The sequence below is a fragment of the Rattus norvegicus genome, chromosome 4 (assembly GCF_021556685.1).
Source record: "Rattus norvegicus strain SHRSP/BbbUtx chromosome 4, alternate assembly SHRSP_T2T, whole genome shotgun sequence".
Lineage (NCBI taxonomy): Eukaryota > Metazoa > Chordata > Mammalia > Rodentia > Muridae > Rattus > Rattus norvegicus.
In genome coordinates, this window is record NC_141537.1 from 51,556,461 (window position 1) to 51,571,618 (window position 15,158).

The following is a 15,158-nucleotide window of genomic DNA, read 5'->3' on the forward strand; positions in this document are numbered from 1 at the left end:
TTGCTCCATGTGTACTTTCTGGTTGGTGGTTTAGTCCCTGGTAGCTCTGGAGGGGGTGGGGGGCCTGGTTGGTTGATATTGTTGTTCTTCCTATGGGTTGCAAACCCCTTCAGCTCCTTCAGTCCTTTAACTCCCCCATTGGAGACCCCATTCTCAGTTCAATGGTTGGCTGCAAGCATTCACCTCTCAGGAGATAGCTATATCAGGGTCAACATGTACTTCTTGGCATCCGCAATAGTGTCTGGGTTTAATGACTGTATATGGGCTGGATCCCCAGGTTGGGCAGTCTTTGGATAGCTTTTCCTTCAGTCTCTGCTCCACACTTAGTCTCCGGTCTCCTCCTGTGAGTATTTTGAAGACTACAATCTGGCCTGCCTGTGCACTGGACAACTTACTAGTGTCAAAGTCCAAGCTAAAATACTTACAACAGCAAGTGTGCCTAATCACTGTCTCCTGGGCAGAGACGGTTACTCTTCAGTGTATGGAAAGCATCTATTATGTTTATTCTTACCATTCCTGGTAAGCACACATTCCCCTCAAGTTGTCTTTAGAAACATCTCTGTGGCCCTCAGGCTATTTCCAGTCATTGCTCTTGAAGCTTTAATCTACAAAGAACAGGTTTGCTCTTTGGAAAGGGAAGTAACCTTTCCTTGATGTTGTTGTGTTGTTATTGTTTTGACTTTTTCCAAACAGATCCAGATCCTTCCAACTGCAAGAGAGTGCAAAGCAGCATGTGCAGTCCCAGCTCTGCACCACTTTGTTCGAGAATCAAAAGGGGCCGAGCGCTTTCAGAACATCCAAACATATAAATGCAGTTTTCCTTCTCACTTGTCTTTATATCTATCCTTCTGGGGTCCAGCTGGAACCCAAACCAAAAGTGCTAAGCGGCCACAATAAAGGCTGCTTTCCTTGGGGTTTCTAGATCCCCGGAAGTGGCGAGTATTAGTCATTTGCAAGCCCCAGATCCCCAGATTTTCCAGTCCAAACTCTATAAAGCCCAGAGACATGTGTGTGTTTCTCAATCAAGACTATATGTTTTTCCAGAGCTTTCAGAATCACAGTGCCCCATCTCAGCTGATTTGAGGTCTATGCTGGAAATAAAATCTCATATTAGCGTAGAGATGTGGAATGCATGAGAAATATGGAGTATTCCAAATATTGATGTCAGATTAATCTGTTTAGTGGAAAATAATGAATTCATCTGCTTGTAATCTGTTTCAGTTTCCCTTCCTCCTGAGGTCTTTGGAGACTAACTTAAAACATTTTTAATATGATATTTTGGCCACATTCTCTGCTGATACTTGCTTAGGGAAGAAACACGGTCTTGCATTCTGTGATGGTCCTTCTCTGTATGCATTCAAATGTTCTATTAGAGGGACAGGTCTTACGGAGGTAACTATATCTACAATGAATTCATGCCCATGTCATGTTCTAGAGATAGAAGTTCACAGCCCTCTTCCCTACTTTCTGGCTCTTAAATTCTTTCTGTTCCATGGTCTTCCCTAAGCCTTAGGAGGGGATTTGACACAGATGTACCATTTACAGCTGACTATATTCAATTGTCACTTATGGTCATCCTTCCAACCAGTTATGAGCTTCTCCAACTTGGCAATATATGAATTTAGCAAGACACCAGTAATAGGCTCTTCCCTAGGCCCTCCTCCCGAACCATGGGCTTTGGGATAAGATAGTTTTACTATGAATAAATGTTACTCTCTGGGGCAGGCCTCATATACAAACCCAAAGTGGTTTGTTACCCATCATGCCACTGCACCAATGGGCACATCTTGTCTGACAGCCTGGATTTATAGCATGCCAGATTCTCTGTAAGACTTGTTTATTTTTACTTCTCATTTGTCTTTGTTCCAGTGGCCCATTAACTGGAATTAGTACATGCCCTTAAGTGAATCTCTTTATTTTTATTGATTCCATACATTGACATTATTTTCAATTGGGACCCATGTTTAAAATGATTATCACATGCCCATGATCATGTTGAATAATCACAGTGTTGTGGCTCGCATCATAAATTATTGTACACCAAACTTAGCCCGTGTTTAGCTGAATCTTGACCAACCAAATTCCAACTGGAGCTGAGGTTGGCGCTGGGGCTGGGGCTGGGGCAAAACAAAGTAGCAAAAGTACTGGATTGTTCCCTGAAGGCCTCAACTCAGGGGACAGACATAATGTCTTGCTCTATCTTTAGGGACATCATCAAGACTCTGCAGTGAGGTAGCTGAGTTTTGAAGTGAGGCAGACCTGAGTTTAAATCCTACCTGGAGTAGCATAGCTCTTTTCTTATCTCTAAACTAATGAACTGCCACAAGAAAAAAGACTATAAGATTTGTAAGTCACCTAACGTGAGGGTTGGTGTGTAGAAGCAGCTCGGTGGTTTCAATTAGCACCATTGTGATCATTCTGCTTCAGTTTTATACCAGAGGACATGAAGATTTTTTGTTGGGATTTTTTTTTCATGAGGAAGGCATCTTAGAATGCCAACCAGCAACTTAATATTCAACCCAGTATTCACAGAGCAAAAGAGCTACTCAGTATTTTTTGACTACGGATGCTTTGTAATATCTCTTCTCACATTTGCCCATACGGAACTTCTGTAACAATAAAACCCCACAAATCCTAAATCCATAAATGGCCTTATTCACTTGAGTATTGCACCGGGTCACACTTATTAATGGTGTAGTTTTTCTTAATAAGCATTTTAAATCTGAGTGACATTCAACTCAGGACATAGGAACTTATTCTTCAATATATGTTTAGGAAGACCACCTTCTTGCCAAAAGAAAATAAAGGCTTCAAAATGAAAACTGTACACTGATTTTCACTGAAGAACCTAGCAAATCTCAAAACCAAAGTACTTTTTTTTTAAAGTACTCATTGTAGAATATCGTATCTTACAGGTCACCATGAAAGTTTCTCAGATGATTATGGTAGATTTTTTTTCAGGAAAAGTAAAAAAAAAATCACTTTATTTATGTCAGGCTCTATCATTTTTTCTAGTGATTTAAGCTATATTCACCAACAATATTCTAAGTGTTTTACTTAGTACCATTTAATTTTTGTTGTTTTCTACAATATAGCGGTCAACTTTTAGGACATGTCCTAAACAAAAGAAATGCAAGTTCTTAAGGAAAAGTTCTTAGAAGCCCTGAGGACGAAATAGCATCAGTTAAACGTTGTTTCCTCCCCCCTCACAATTGGAAGGCAACAACACAACTGTGGCTCTGAGCTCCCAGGTGCACACCAAGCCTAGGTCCCTCATGGTGCATTGATGCCTTCCCAGTATCCACTCACGTATCTGTTGAGTTCCTAGTGACGTGCAATAAAGACAAAAGCAGTATACATAGAAGTCGGGCTTTCTGTCCTCACAGGGAAAGGCTGATACAGAAAGCAGCCATAGGACCGTAAGAAAAGAGTAAGGTCACACACTCCCAACATTAGAGCATAAGAAGGAGCCAGCTCCAGAAGAGGCAGAAACAGGAGACAGGTGTGGAGTATGAGGAGCAGTTAAGCAAGTGATGGAGCAGACAGCTGTGTGTGAGAAGGCACAGAGAGAATAGAGAAAGATGCCCTGGATCAACCAGTGAGCTGGGCCACGTAGAATACATGCAGTGTAGTCTAGAGAACAGAACTAATTAGGATTTGCATCTGGGGAAGATATTTGGCAACAATGCAGGAAACGGATGCGTGTGCCAGCAATAGGTCCGACAAGAGCACTCCATGAAGAGGTCAAAGCAATTCCTGTGGTAAATGAATATAGTATGAATATAATGCCCAGGACAGTGGAGTCAAGAGAAAAAAGAATGAAGTCAGAGGTACATATCGTGAGTAAAGGTGTGGGGATTCCTTGAAGGCTAGGGAAAATGAAGAGACACTGATAACGGGTCTGACCGAGAAACGGAGACCCGTGTGAGCTCCTGAGGAGTTGAGAGGGTATGAGACAGAGTAAGCTGGAAGCTTGCAAGGTCAGACATGGCTGTTTTGTGTGTAACACCAATCTGACTAATAACTTAAGCAAGGGCTCTTTGCCTCTTACACATCAAAGCACCCAGCAGCAGAGGCTGCAGATCAAGGAAGTCTGAATTATATCATCACTATGCTGGGCTTTCCCTCATATTGAATAATACTTGTTCAATCTAACACACACCCTGCCCCGAAAGGCAGGAAGCCACAAAAGACAGAGCAAAGACCAAACTCTGGGAGCCACTGAGATGACTCAGTGGGTAAGGCTCTCAGGACTGAGGACCTGAGTTTAATCCTGGGGACCCACCGATTGAATAAAAAAACAATTCCTTCAAGTTGTCACCCCACCTCCCTCCCCGCCAAACTGTCCTCTGGCCTCCATACGTGTCCTATGGCATGCACATCCACATGCTGCCCCCAAATAAATAAACTCACATTTAAAATCATTAGAAACCTTTTTTACGAGGAAGGAGACATTTTACACCAGAAAGCACAGGCTTCTCAGCAATTCAGCTCAGAAGAAAGGTCACTCCCTTTTGTAAGAGAGACAAGGTGGTATTAACTCTCTCTTCCAGAGAGGAAAGTGAGAAAAAGTGGAATGCAAATAAACTGTAACCCAACTGTGGTATCTGTCAGTGATATTTGTTCTGTGACTTTTCTTTTGCTGTGAAATTGGCAGGAGAGCAGCCACGGTGTCCTCTACACCCTTCCTGTTCCAAGGTCCCTCATGATCGCTAGGAGGCTGTGCCTTCTTTAGTCTCAGATTTGCATCTCAAGTGGAAGGAGGTACAGACAGACACGGGGAAGGTTTCAGTGGAACATAAATCTTTCCCAGAAATCCACACCTGAAATTCATGTACAGTTCTTGGATCTATGCTTGGAAATAGATTTGTTTTAAACATGGAGCACAGAGCTACATAGAACAACAAAACAAGAGGAAGGGAAAGGGGAAGGAAATAAGTGTGGTTACCGTGCAGGCACCAAAGGCCACGGTCTGCCACGGAACTTGAACTCATGTGATACAAGTTTTTCTTCTCCCCTCTCTCTGCCCTTCACTGTTGTTTTTAACTTTGTAATTAATTTATGTACAGGAAACTTAGTGTACATTTAACCCAGTTTAGTGACAAGTTCTTTAGCCTTTGCCTTTTCCAGTGTGGCAATGTGAACCACAGACTTAAAACCCAGGATGTTGCCTCCCCAGTGGCGGTGGATCTCGTCATATCTGTCATTATAATTGGTCCTAATAGCTTCCACCAGCTTAGCCAGAGCACCCTTGTCTTCCGAGTTAACCTGTGTGAAGACAACAGTGGTGCATGCCTTCCTGTGGACCAGGCGCCCCAGCCTGGCCTTTCCCTTGATGATGCAGTAGGGCACCCCTATCTTTTGACAAAGGGCAGGCAAGAAAACCAGAAGCTCAATGAGGTCTACATCATGGGGCAATCACCACCAGCTGAGCCTTCTTGTTCTCCACCAAGGTGGTGACTGTATTGACCCCTGCGCAGAAGACAGGCGGTCTCTTAGTTGGGAAGTCCCCCCTTGTCAGCAGCTTTCTTCTCAGAACGGGCCAGCAGCCTTTGCTTCTTTTCCTGCTTTGTCTCTGGCCTGTACTTGTGGGCAAGCTTAAGCAGCTGAGTCACTGTTTGCCTGTCCAGGGCCTGGGTGAACTGGTTAATGGCAGGAGGTACCGTGAGCCACTCACAGAGGATGTCTCTTTGCTGCTGCAGCCCGATGTAGCGGGGCCACTTGACGAAGAGTGTTAGATCTCATTGGGCTGGATGTCCTGCCCAATGCTGAAGTTCTTGGGCCTTTCCTCAAAGGATTGACCACCTTTGTGGCCTTTTGTTTCTTGACGATTATGGGGCCGGGGCCACCTTCTTCCCCTTGGGCATCTTGTTCTGCTGGAGGAGAGAGAAAGAAGAGGGAATTGAGGAAACTAGAGAGATTTGATATCCCAGCAAGTTCATGAGATGGGAAATTCCTAAATTCAGTGAGTTCTTTCCAATGTGTCTCTCCATTCTCTTATTCCAAAAAGTATTCACACAGTATATCCAACAATGGATGGAGATGAGCACCCTTTTCTCACACCCACTGACTTCATACTTCTTTCATCCTTAAAGGTCATTTGTCACAGAAACTCTCTCTCCCTCCCTCCCTCCCTCCCTCCCTCCCTCCCTCCCTCCCTCCCTCTGTCTTTCCTTCCCCCTCCCTCCCTCTCTTTCACCCTGTCTCTCTCCCTCCCTCCCTCCTACCGTGTGTGTGTGTGTGTGTGTGTGTGTGTGTGTGTGTGTGTGCAGATGTGCATGCGTGAGATGCTGAAGACCAACCTCAGGAGCCAACCGTATTTCTGAGGCATGGTTTTTACTGGCCTGGAACCTATCAAGTAGGCTAGGCTGGCCGGCCAGTGAGTGCCGGGCCTCTGCTTTGCACACTGCTGTTTAGGTTTCTTACCATGCGATCTGCTCATGATGATGACAGCTATTTCCTTTTTCATTTTCATGCAGGATTGCGATTTATTGATTCACCCAGAAGAAACCTGTGGATTGCAGCCTATTTCTGCAGACTACATTGAAGCCATTTCACAGCCTGAAATACAGAGTTGTCAATCTGGGGACACTAAAGGTGATTACATGGGTATCCTTTCTCGAAAATAAGTCCCTTGGTCTATGAGTACATGCTTAATTGGCCCTTGTTTTAAACAAGGACCTAACCGCACAAGACATATTACAAGTGTAAATGCATTGTTTTGATATTTGAAACATTTGATTAAGCAAACCCATTGTTTCATTGCTAACCCATTGCCTTCAAGAAATGGCAGATCAGAGGTCGCTTCTGCCAGGAGCCTTCCTTTAGCCTCTAACTCATTCCCTAACTCTGTATTTTTCTTGTATCACAGTCTCTACAAATGAGTTAATATGTGAGTCATTGCCTAGTGTCATTCTTCACAAGACCATGGTTAAATGAGGGCAGGAAGTTGGCCTTTTCACTTTAATTTTTATTACGTGTGTGTGTGGTATGTGTGTGTGTGTGTGTGCATGAGTGTGTGTCCACGCACAAGCATTTGTATGCAAGGCGAGCATGGAAGGTCAGAGACAGCCTGCACGAGTCAGTTCTTTCTTTCCATCATGTGAGTCTCTGAGAGTAAGTTCAGGTCATCAGGCCCAGAAATAAGCACCCTCACCCACTGAGCTGTCTTGCCAGTTCCATACATACATACATACATACATACATACATACATACATACTCCATTCATAATTCACACATGGTGGGCAGAAAATAAATAACCCAGTTTTAAAGAATTTATTTTCATTATAGGGTAAGTACTGGAAATAACCACAAGTATCCCTCATATTTTGATCATTCCTACAAATAGGGACATGAGGATTGCAGACTTCGGCATTAACTCTCACATGAGTCATGAACAGACGCTCGGTGAGACACTACTTTCTAAGCTCTCATCCCCTCAGGCTTCCTGAAGCAGGCAGAGTGCAGTCAAGCAGAGCTGGTACTGAGAATGTACTCAAAGTAATTAAGGCTCAGAGCATGTGTTCATCAACGGTCCTGGTTACTGCTCCATCCTGACCCCATGACTCTCCTCCTCAGAAAGGCCTGAGAAGACACACACAGCTGCACTAGCCTTACCGTGAACTTCACACGGCTGCTGCAATGGGAAATGTGTTTCCCAAATGGGCAGGGCAAATTGCAATTTGTCACGCAGCTAGCAAATGTGGGCATGTCCCATTCTCGAACATATGTTCTAAATAATAAACTCCAGTCAGGGAGGGACTCGCCTGTTAAGGAGGGTCAGGTGCCGTGATCTGTGTCTCCCTGCCGAAGGAGACAGACCCAGCCTTCAAAGGAGATACCTATGTGTCCAGTTCAATATTGTTTTAATCAGACGACAATTTATGACAATCGTAAAACAACTTAATTCTATTCTTTGTACCACAACCAAGTCAAAGCTCTTCCCCTCTAAGTTCATGACACTGTTTCTGCTCAGGAGACAGCAGTTTGTCCTGGCCTGTGAAATACCCCGTCACATCAGCCGGGCTCTGAATCATCTCTGTCAATTACGTGGACTTGATTTGGTGCATTAGACCCCTTTAGAGAAGGCCCCACATCTTATATCACAGAATTTCAAGATCGCCCCTCCTGTCTTTTCCTTACCTTTCAACCTCCTTGCCTCTCTGTGCTGAGAATCCTGCTTTGAGATGTCCAGCTCTCCTCCCATCTGTTCTGCCGCCTCCATGGGTCCATCCTGTCATTTCCTATCTTTTTCTCTAGCCATACCCTTTTCTCTAGCCGGCCTCTTTCCACCACATTCCCAGTGTAGCAATCAAGAAAGGAATCTGCATAGTGCTATCTCCTTCTCTTCCAAGTGGATACTTACTTGGATCTGTCTGAGACCAGTGGTCTCCCAAAATGGCGTGATAAACACCAGGAAGAGAACAGAACAGAACAGGGCAGCCCTGGGGATGAAGCCAATAAAGATGAAAATATATGTGCAACCGCTTCGGGTCTCACCATTTTTATTTCCATGTTTTATGATATGGACGCGATATATAAACATAGGAGAATCTGCATATCTTACAGTGTGCATGTACTAAGACGTCAAGGGTGCATGAGCCACATTTTTACTGATGGCTTCCTTTGATTAGACATCTCGAGAACATAAATTGTTTATGTTAATCTTCCAATGCCTAATAGACAATTTTTAAAAAGGTTTACCAAACTAAACGAAGATTTAAACCTTGTCCCTTCCACAGAACTCTATAAAACAATCGGGAGGCTACACACACACACACACACACACACACACACACACACACACACAGAGAGAGAGAGACACGCGCGCACACACACACATGCATGCAACAAGAACACAGACTCAAAGGCACTGAAAAAGTTCAGGAAATATTTTTCTAGAATGAACTGTGTGTTTCCAGAGATGAATCCATCCTCATAACAGGACTTTTTACATCTTGAGGGGGAACCCATCCTGGTAGATGATGCTGGAGGGAAATCTTCTGAGCAGTTGTGTGTTTATTCAAACATCTCATCCAGAAAGCTACTTTAATGGTGTGCTACAGTTTGACAATACTGGATCTATTCTTCTTATCTGTAATATACCAATGTCAAACTGTCTCTTTTTTTAAATACACTAGCTTAGATAGTTTTGAATCACTGTCATTTCTCTTCTTCAAATGCTTGATAAAGTAAAAGTAATTCTTCTAATTTGGAGAAAGGAAGTGTACAGCAACAATAATTAAATAAGAACTTTAAAAACCTCCTCAAATCATAATATATTAAAAAGTGAAAAGATTTCTCTCTAACTTATTCTTAGTGAGAAAATGTGAAAAACACTTGCACTTCTAATATTTATAATATATGTTTTTACTCACTAAAATTAAACCTTTATTTTATGAGATTATATAGCAATAATTAGTATTAGTATGTACATGATTTTATTTCCACCATGGTCTTAAAAGACAAAACATTTTTTCCCTCCATGATACCTGCCAATATGATTCACTCAGGTGGCATTTACCATAGAGCTCAAACCATAAAGAAAATTCCTTTTTCTAAAGGACAGTTGTGGTCCTCAGAATGTCATTCCTTAAAATGCCTGTCAGACTTAATTTCAGAAGTTGCAGCTTTGAGTCACTCTGTGTTTAAATATATAATGTAGGATTTGTGGTTTATGCCCCTCCTTTTTTGACAATTTTAAAGGGCTGGTGTCACTTAAAATGTCAAGAACCCCAATCCTACAGATGTTATACAGATGGCCACTTCAACTCACAGTAAATAAAAGGCATTGCTAACTGACTAAATAGAGAAAGTCATGGCTGCATAAATATATAGCAGCCTGTGACATAGGGGCCAACTTTGCAGATACCAAATGAAGCCTTTTTTATGTATGTAAAACTTAGTGCCCCAAAACTAATTGCATCCATATTTGAGTGCTTGTTACAGATGACCACTTTTTCTTCATAATGGAAGTAGACACAGAGGGTCTCTGTTTGCGTAAAGTTAGGCATCAGCAAGGTTGGGGAACTAAGAAAGTTCTGGATACATGATGCACTTAGATATACAAAGATCAGATTAATGGATGGATGGATCGATGGGTGGGTGGGTGCAGGCATGGATGGATGGATGCAGGCATGGGTGGATGGATGGATGGATGGATGGATGGATGGATGCAGGCATGGGTGGATGGATGGATGGATGGATGGATGGATGGATGGATGGATGGATGCAGGCATGGGTGGATGGATGGATGCAGGCATGGGTGGATGGATGGATGGATGCAGGCATGGGTGGATGGATGGATGGATGCAGGCATGGGTGGATGGATGGATGGATGGATGGATGGATGGATGGATGGATGCATGGGTGGATGGATGGATGGATGGATGGATGGATGGATGGATGGATGGATGGATGCAGGCATGGGTGGATGGATGGATGGATGGATGCATGGATGCATGGATGGATGGATGGATGGATGCAGGCATGGGTGGATGGATGGATAGATAGATACATAGATAGATAGATAGATAGATAGATAGATAGATAGATAGATAGATAGAAAGAGGAAGGATGAGATGAGACGAGATGACGTGAGATACTTGTCCAGCATGCCATTATCCTATCAGGGGAAAGTACCATTCACAGTCTTTACCAACACATATGCCCATTGAGAAAATTCAACTTGAAAAAAGTTTTTAATTTTTATTTTGTGTATATGTGTGTATACATGGAGGCACACCATGTACAGACCTGCTATTTGCAGATATCAGGAACTGGAGTTACAGGTGGTTGTGAGCCGCCACGTGGCTGCTGGGAACTGAACCCTGGTTCTCTATGGGAGCACCCAGTGCTCTTCATCACTCATCCAACTCTCCGGCTTCTAAATTCAGCTTCCTAAAAATAAAGAAATAAATCGTTAAGATAATCAGATAACGTGGCCCTCGCTAAGGGACATAGTGGGTCATATATCACTTTCAGCTGACGGCTTTGTGCTAATCCGGCATAGTGTGGTATCTGAATTAACCCAATGGAGCGAGTTGACTAGGGTCCAGCTCTCGTGTTACACTCACTTCACTTTTACCTCTTGATGCCTCTGTTTGCTTCATCTGTGGAACAAGAGTGTGGTGAGGACCAGCTCTGAGTTCCCTTTCCAACTTCATCCCAGGAGAATGTGCACACACTCTGGAGGCCAACTCTTTCCTTTGTCATTTAAAACCCTCCATGTCCCCTTCATCTTCTTTGCGCAATAGTGTGTGTGTGTGTGTGCATGTGTGTGTGCATGTGTGTGTGCATGTGTGTGTGTGTGTGTGCATGTGCGTGTCTGTCTGTCTGTCTGTCTGTCTGTCTATCTCTCTGTCTGCCTACCTATCTATCTGCACGCTGCACACGAAGGAAACTGCTTCTCATGGCAGACCCTGTACTTTCCCAGGCTGTGCACTTTGTGGAAGCCAGTGAGATCTGTCCTCCTTCGGCCAAGCTCATCCCTGCAGGATTCACAAACCATCATACTTTCAATGCTTCTGACTCTCATCTCACGAGAAAGTCCCGTTTACGTCTAATGAAATTTCCAGAACTTTTCTGTTTCCACTTTATTATGAGCCACCATGGCATACTTGTGGTCAGGACGCAGGACTCAAATCTATTTATGGGCAGCTCGGTGCCAGACACCATGGCAGGTGTTATGCATACTTTCCTTATAAAGTAGCAAATTTAATCATGAAAATATTAAGTCATTTGTCCAATCGAAACAGTGAGCTGCAACCTTGGCTTCACCGTGGAACCATCTGAAAGCATTTTTCAAAAATATAGATGACCAAGTCTCATACTAAATGTTGCACTGGGGCACATCCTAGGCACAAGAATTTTAGAAAGCTTTCTGGGTGAGGTTTGCAATCAGCATTGTGTTCTACAGGTTAGCTGGAAGAGGCAGCGTCTGAGGATGTCAGTCTGAGGTATTTCACCACCATAGATATTTCTACTCAATTTAGTATCACCTTATCAAGACCCTGTTATGATCTTCAATGTATAAATGGTAAACCTCAAATTTTATTATTGCTGCTTTTCTCTGAGATTTAGCATTGTAATTAAAAGTGTGGGCTCCAAATTGCTCCGCTCAAATCCTCCTTACACTGCCTCTTTAGTGGACATCAATCCAGTATCCACCTTCCTGATTCCAGCTGGAGAAAAGGCAAGGTAGTTCTGGAGTTTAAACAAGTTAATATACCTCTTGAATACGACTGGCATGTACAAGTACTAGCTATCCCTGTGACGTTTTAATATCACAGTACCTAATACTAACACTTCACCACGATAGATCCTGGATGCTGGAAGCTACAATACCCTGTAAGAGCGGTCTGCACGAGGAGGGATGTTGTGATGATGACTATTCCTGAAACACAAAGCGCTCGTGGGTAGACATGGGATAAGGCCATTTTCTGAAGTTCTCCTCGCATTTAAAAAAAAAATATGGCAAGAAGGGCATATGTACCAGCATCCTTTGAAATGTTAGTGCTTCGTTCCTGCTTGACTTAACACTGTGCCTGCTAATATTGTTCTGTTGTTCCTCTCTTTTCTTACAATTCATAGTTTCCTCATACGGTGACAGATCCTCAAAGGCCATGCACTATATTTCTCTTTACGGTTTATTATTTACAACCATTTCAGCATACACCAACGCTCCCACGCATAATTCTGACACCACACCCCTGAGGTTGTGAATGGGATAGGTACTGTACTCATGTCTGGGAGGTGGATAATCTTCCCACTGCCATTCCTATCACACAAGAGACTTTGCAGACACAAAAGCACCACAAAAGCAGACCCAGAGAAAGTAGAGAGTTTTATTTAAAAATGTTTCCTTGAGGCTGGAGCGATAGATGGCTCATGGGTACAAGCCTAAAAAAGGGAGTCCAATCCCTGGAATCTATGAAAAGGCTCGACCTGGTGCTACAGGGCTGTAATTTTGGAACTCCTGTGGAAAGAAGAGAGGTGAAAACAGGAGAATCTCCCAGAGGCTTCCCAGCCAGCAAATGTGGGAATAGGTAATTCAGCAGAAAAAATCAGCAAATGAGAGCCTGCTGCCCCACTGTGGCAGGAGAGGGGTCCCCAAAGTTTGTTAGCAACCTCTACCTGCATTGCATCCCCCACAAGTGAATAGGGTTTTTTTTAAATATTATTTATTTAATGAGGATGAGTACAGTGTCGCTGTCTTCAGACACACAAGAAGAAAGCATCATATCCCATTACAGATGGTTGTGAGCCACCATGCGGTTTCTGGGAATTGAACTCAGAACCTCTGGAAGAGCAGTCAGCGCTCTTAACCGCTGACCCATCTCTCCAGCCCTGAGGTTTTTGTTTTGTTTTGTTTTTTGTTTTCTTGCTTTTTTGTTGTTGTTGTTGTTTTTTTTTTTTTTTTAGTTTTTCTTTATAATTCCGTAATCAGCAAAACTCTGCCATCCTCACGCTGAACATACAAGAACACTACTCACTTTAACCAAGCTGTGAGGGAACCAAGAGGGCACAGCTATATAGAAAATGAAAGTAGCCACACCCAAAGTGCCATCAGTGAGATGAAGGACTAATAACCGGTCGTGAAAACTATAAATCATCAAAATACCGCCGTATGTTTCTTGTGTCTAACTTTCTTGAGCACAGTGAATAAGTCTCTTCTCATTCTGGCAACCTAGTTATGGGTTAGGGTGATAAATGTTCGAGGCCCACGGACAACTTGGCGACTCCCACTCAACTTTAGTCCTATTCAAGTTCACAAGGGAGGTAATTATTGACTAGCAGGCAATCACGTGTTCCATTTGTACTCATGCGGTTTCATGGGACTAACCCCTGACTGCAGCATGAACGGTGTTATTTCACAACAGGACATCACGTTGTCCCTCTGCTCGACTGGCAGGAGGCCCTGCATTTTCTCACTGGATTTATCAGTCAAGAATGGTCTTCTCATTTTCGTTCCTGTAGTTGGATGACATTGACTTAGACACTTGCAATGTGTAGTTTCACAAGACAAACAAAAATCTTGCTGTGTATTCTAGGCCAGTGGATTGTGCCTTGCCTTACTTGTTCAGACAACAGGACCTGTGACTGGAGAGAAATAACCTGGCAACCACACAACTGCCAACATGACATCCTAAGCAAGCCAGAGCTTCAGCAGTGCCTGCAAGGAAGGAAGGTAGGCTCTGCCCTCAGCCAGGAAGGCCTGGGATTCTTGCCATCCACTCACCGCAGCCAGATAGTTGCATGTGCTAAACCAGCTTCTGGCCTCTTGCAGTTAGAGGAAAACTAACTCCATGTCCCTTGGCTCTTTGAATCACCTGTAGACATTATCACCGATGATCTTTAATACTTCTTGCTCACAATGGTCATGTTTCTCCAAATCAGTCTATCTGGCAGATGGAGTATATTAAAACCATGTGCTGTGCTGTCCAAATTCCATGCTGTTTCTGTAGCACGACTTGTAGGAGCTGGTCAGGTCAACTGACGGTGGGCAGCTTGGAGCAGCCAGCTTCATCGCTGGTAGCGCTAGCATACGACATAGCTGAAACGGAAATCTTTTGCTCAGTGAGAGAAGACAAATGCCCTGCGTGCAAGACTCACTTCTAGGACTTCCCAAGTGCACAGTGCTGTGTTTCCACTCTAACCTTGCTGACCTTTTCTCGAATTGCTGGGCAGGTCTCGTGGACCTCAGCACGCTGATTTTCCCTCTACTGGGGCTCCTAAACTGATTTCTTGGCCATACAGTTTCTTCTCGCTAGGCATGTTCTGACTAGGTAGAGCCCAGCAGAACCTCCAGACATGTCAAACTGGCACATAGGCTGAGATGCTTGGCTGACATCTCAGGACGTAATCCTAACCAGATTTTCGAAGAGCCTTTCATCAGATGGATTTATCCTCATGCACCATGTGTAAGCCCTCGCATATGGGCAGGCCCGTTTCAAAAGCTGAGTTTAAAAACAGCATGGTGTGGAATGCATGCCAAATTTTCTGTTAGTAATTAGCTGAAGAAGAATGCGAAAAGGGGCGGGCTAGGGCAGAAAGATACATGTGCTGTTCGTTTCAACGGAAGGAGAGTACTGCTCAAGATTGAGAACATGACCAACAATTAAGAAGCAGTATTGGTTAATTTGTAAAAAGGAGAGAG

At 43.6% G+C, this 15,158-nt stretch overlaps 1 protein-coding gene across 4 annotated transcripts in view; it reads left to right on the plus strand.

Moving 5' to 3' along the window:
* Positions 1–15,158, plus strand: part of Cped1 (cadherin-like and PC-esterase domain containing 1) — a 272,255-nt gene that overhangs the window by 219,047 nt on the left and 38,050 nt on the right. For all 4 annotated transcript variants that reach the window (NM_001431795.1, NM_001431796.1, NM_001431797.1 and 1 more), the window contains 2 exon segments: positions 6,480–6,597; positions 14,053–14,189. In NM_001431795.1, the coding sequence (NP_001418724.1) occupies positions 6,480–6,597; positions 14,053–14,189 (255 nt within the window).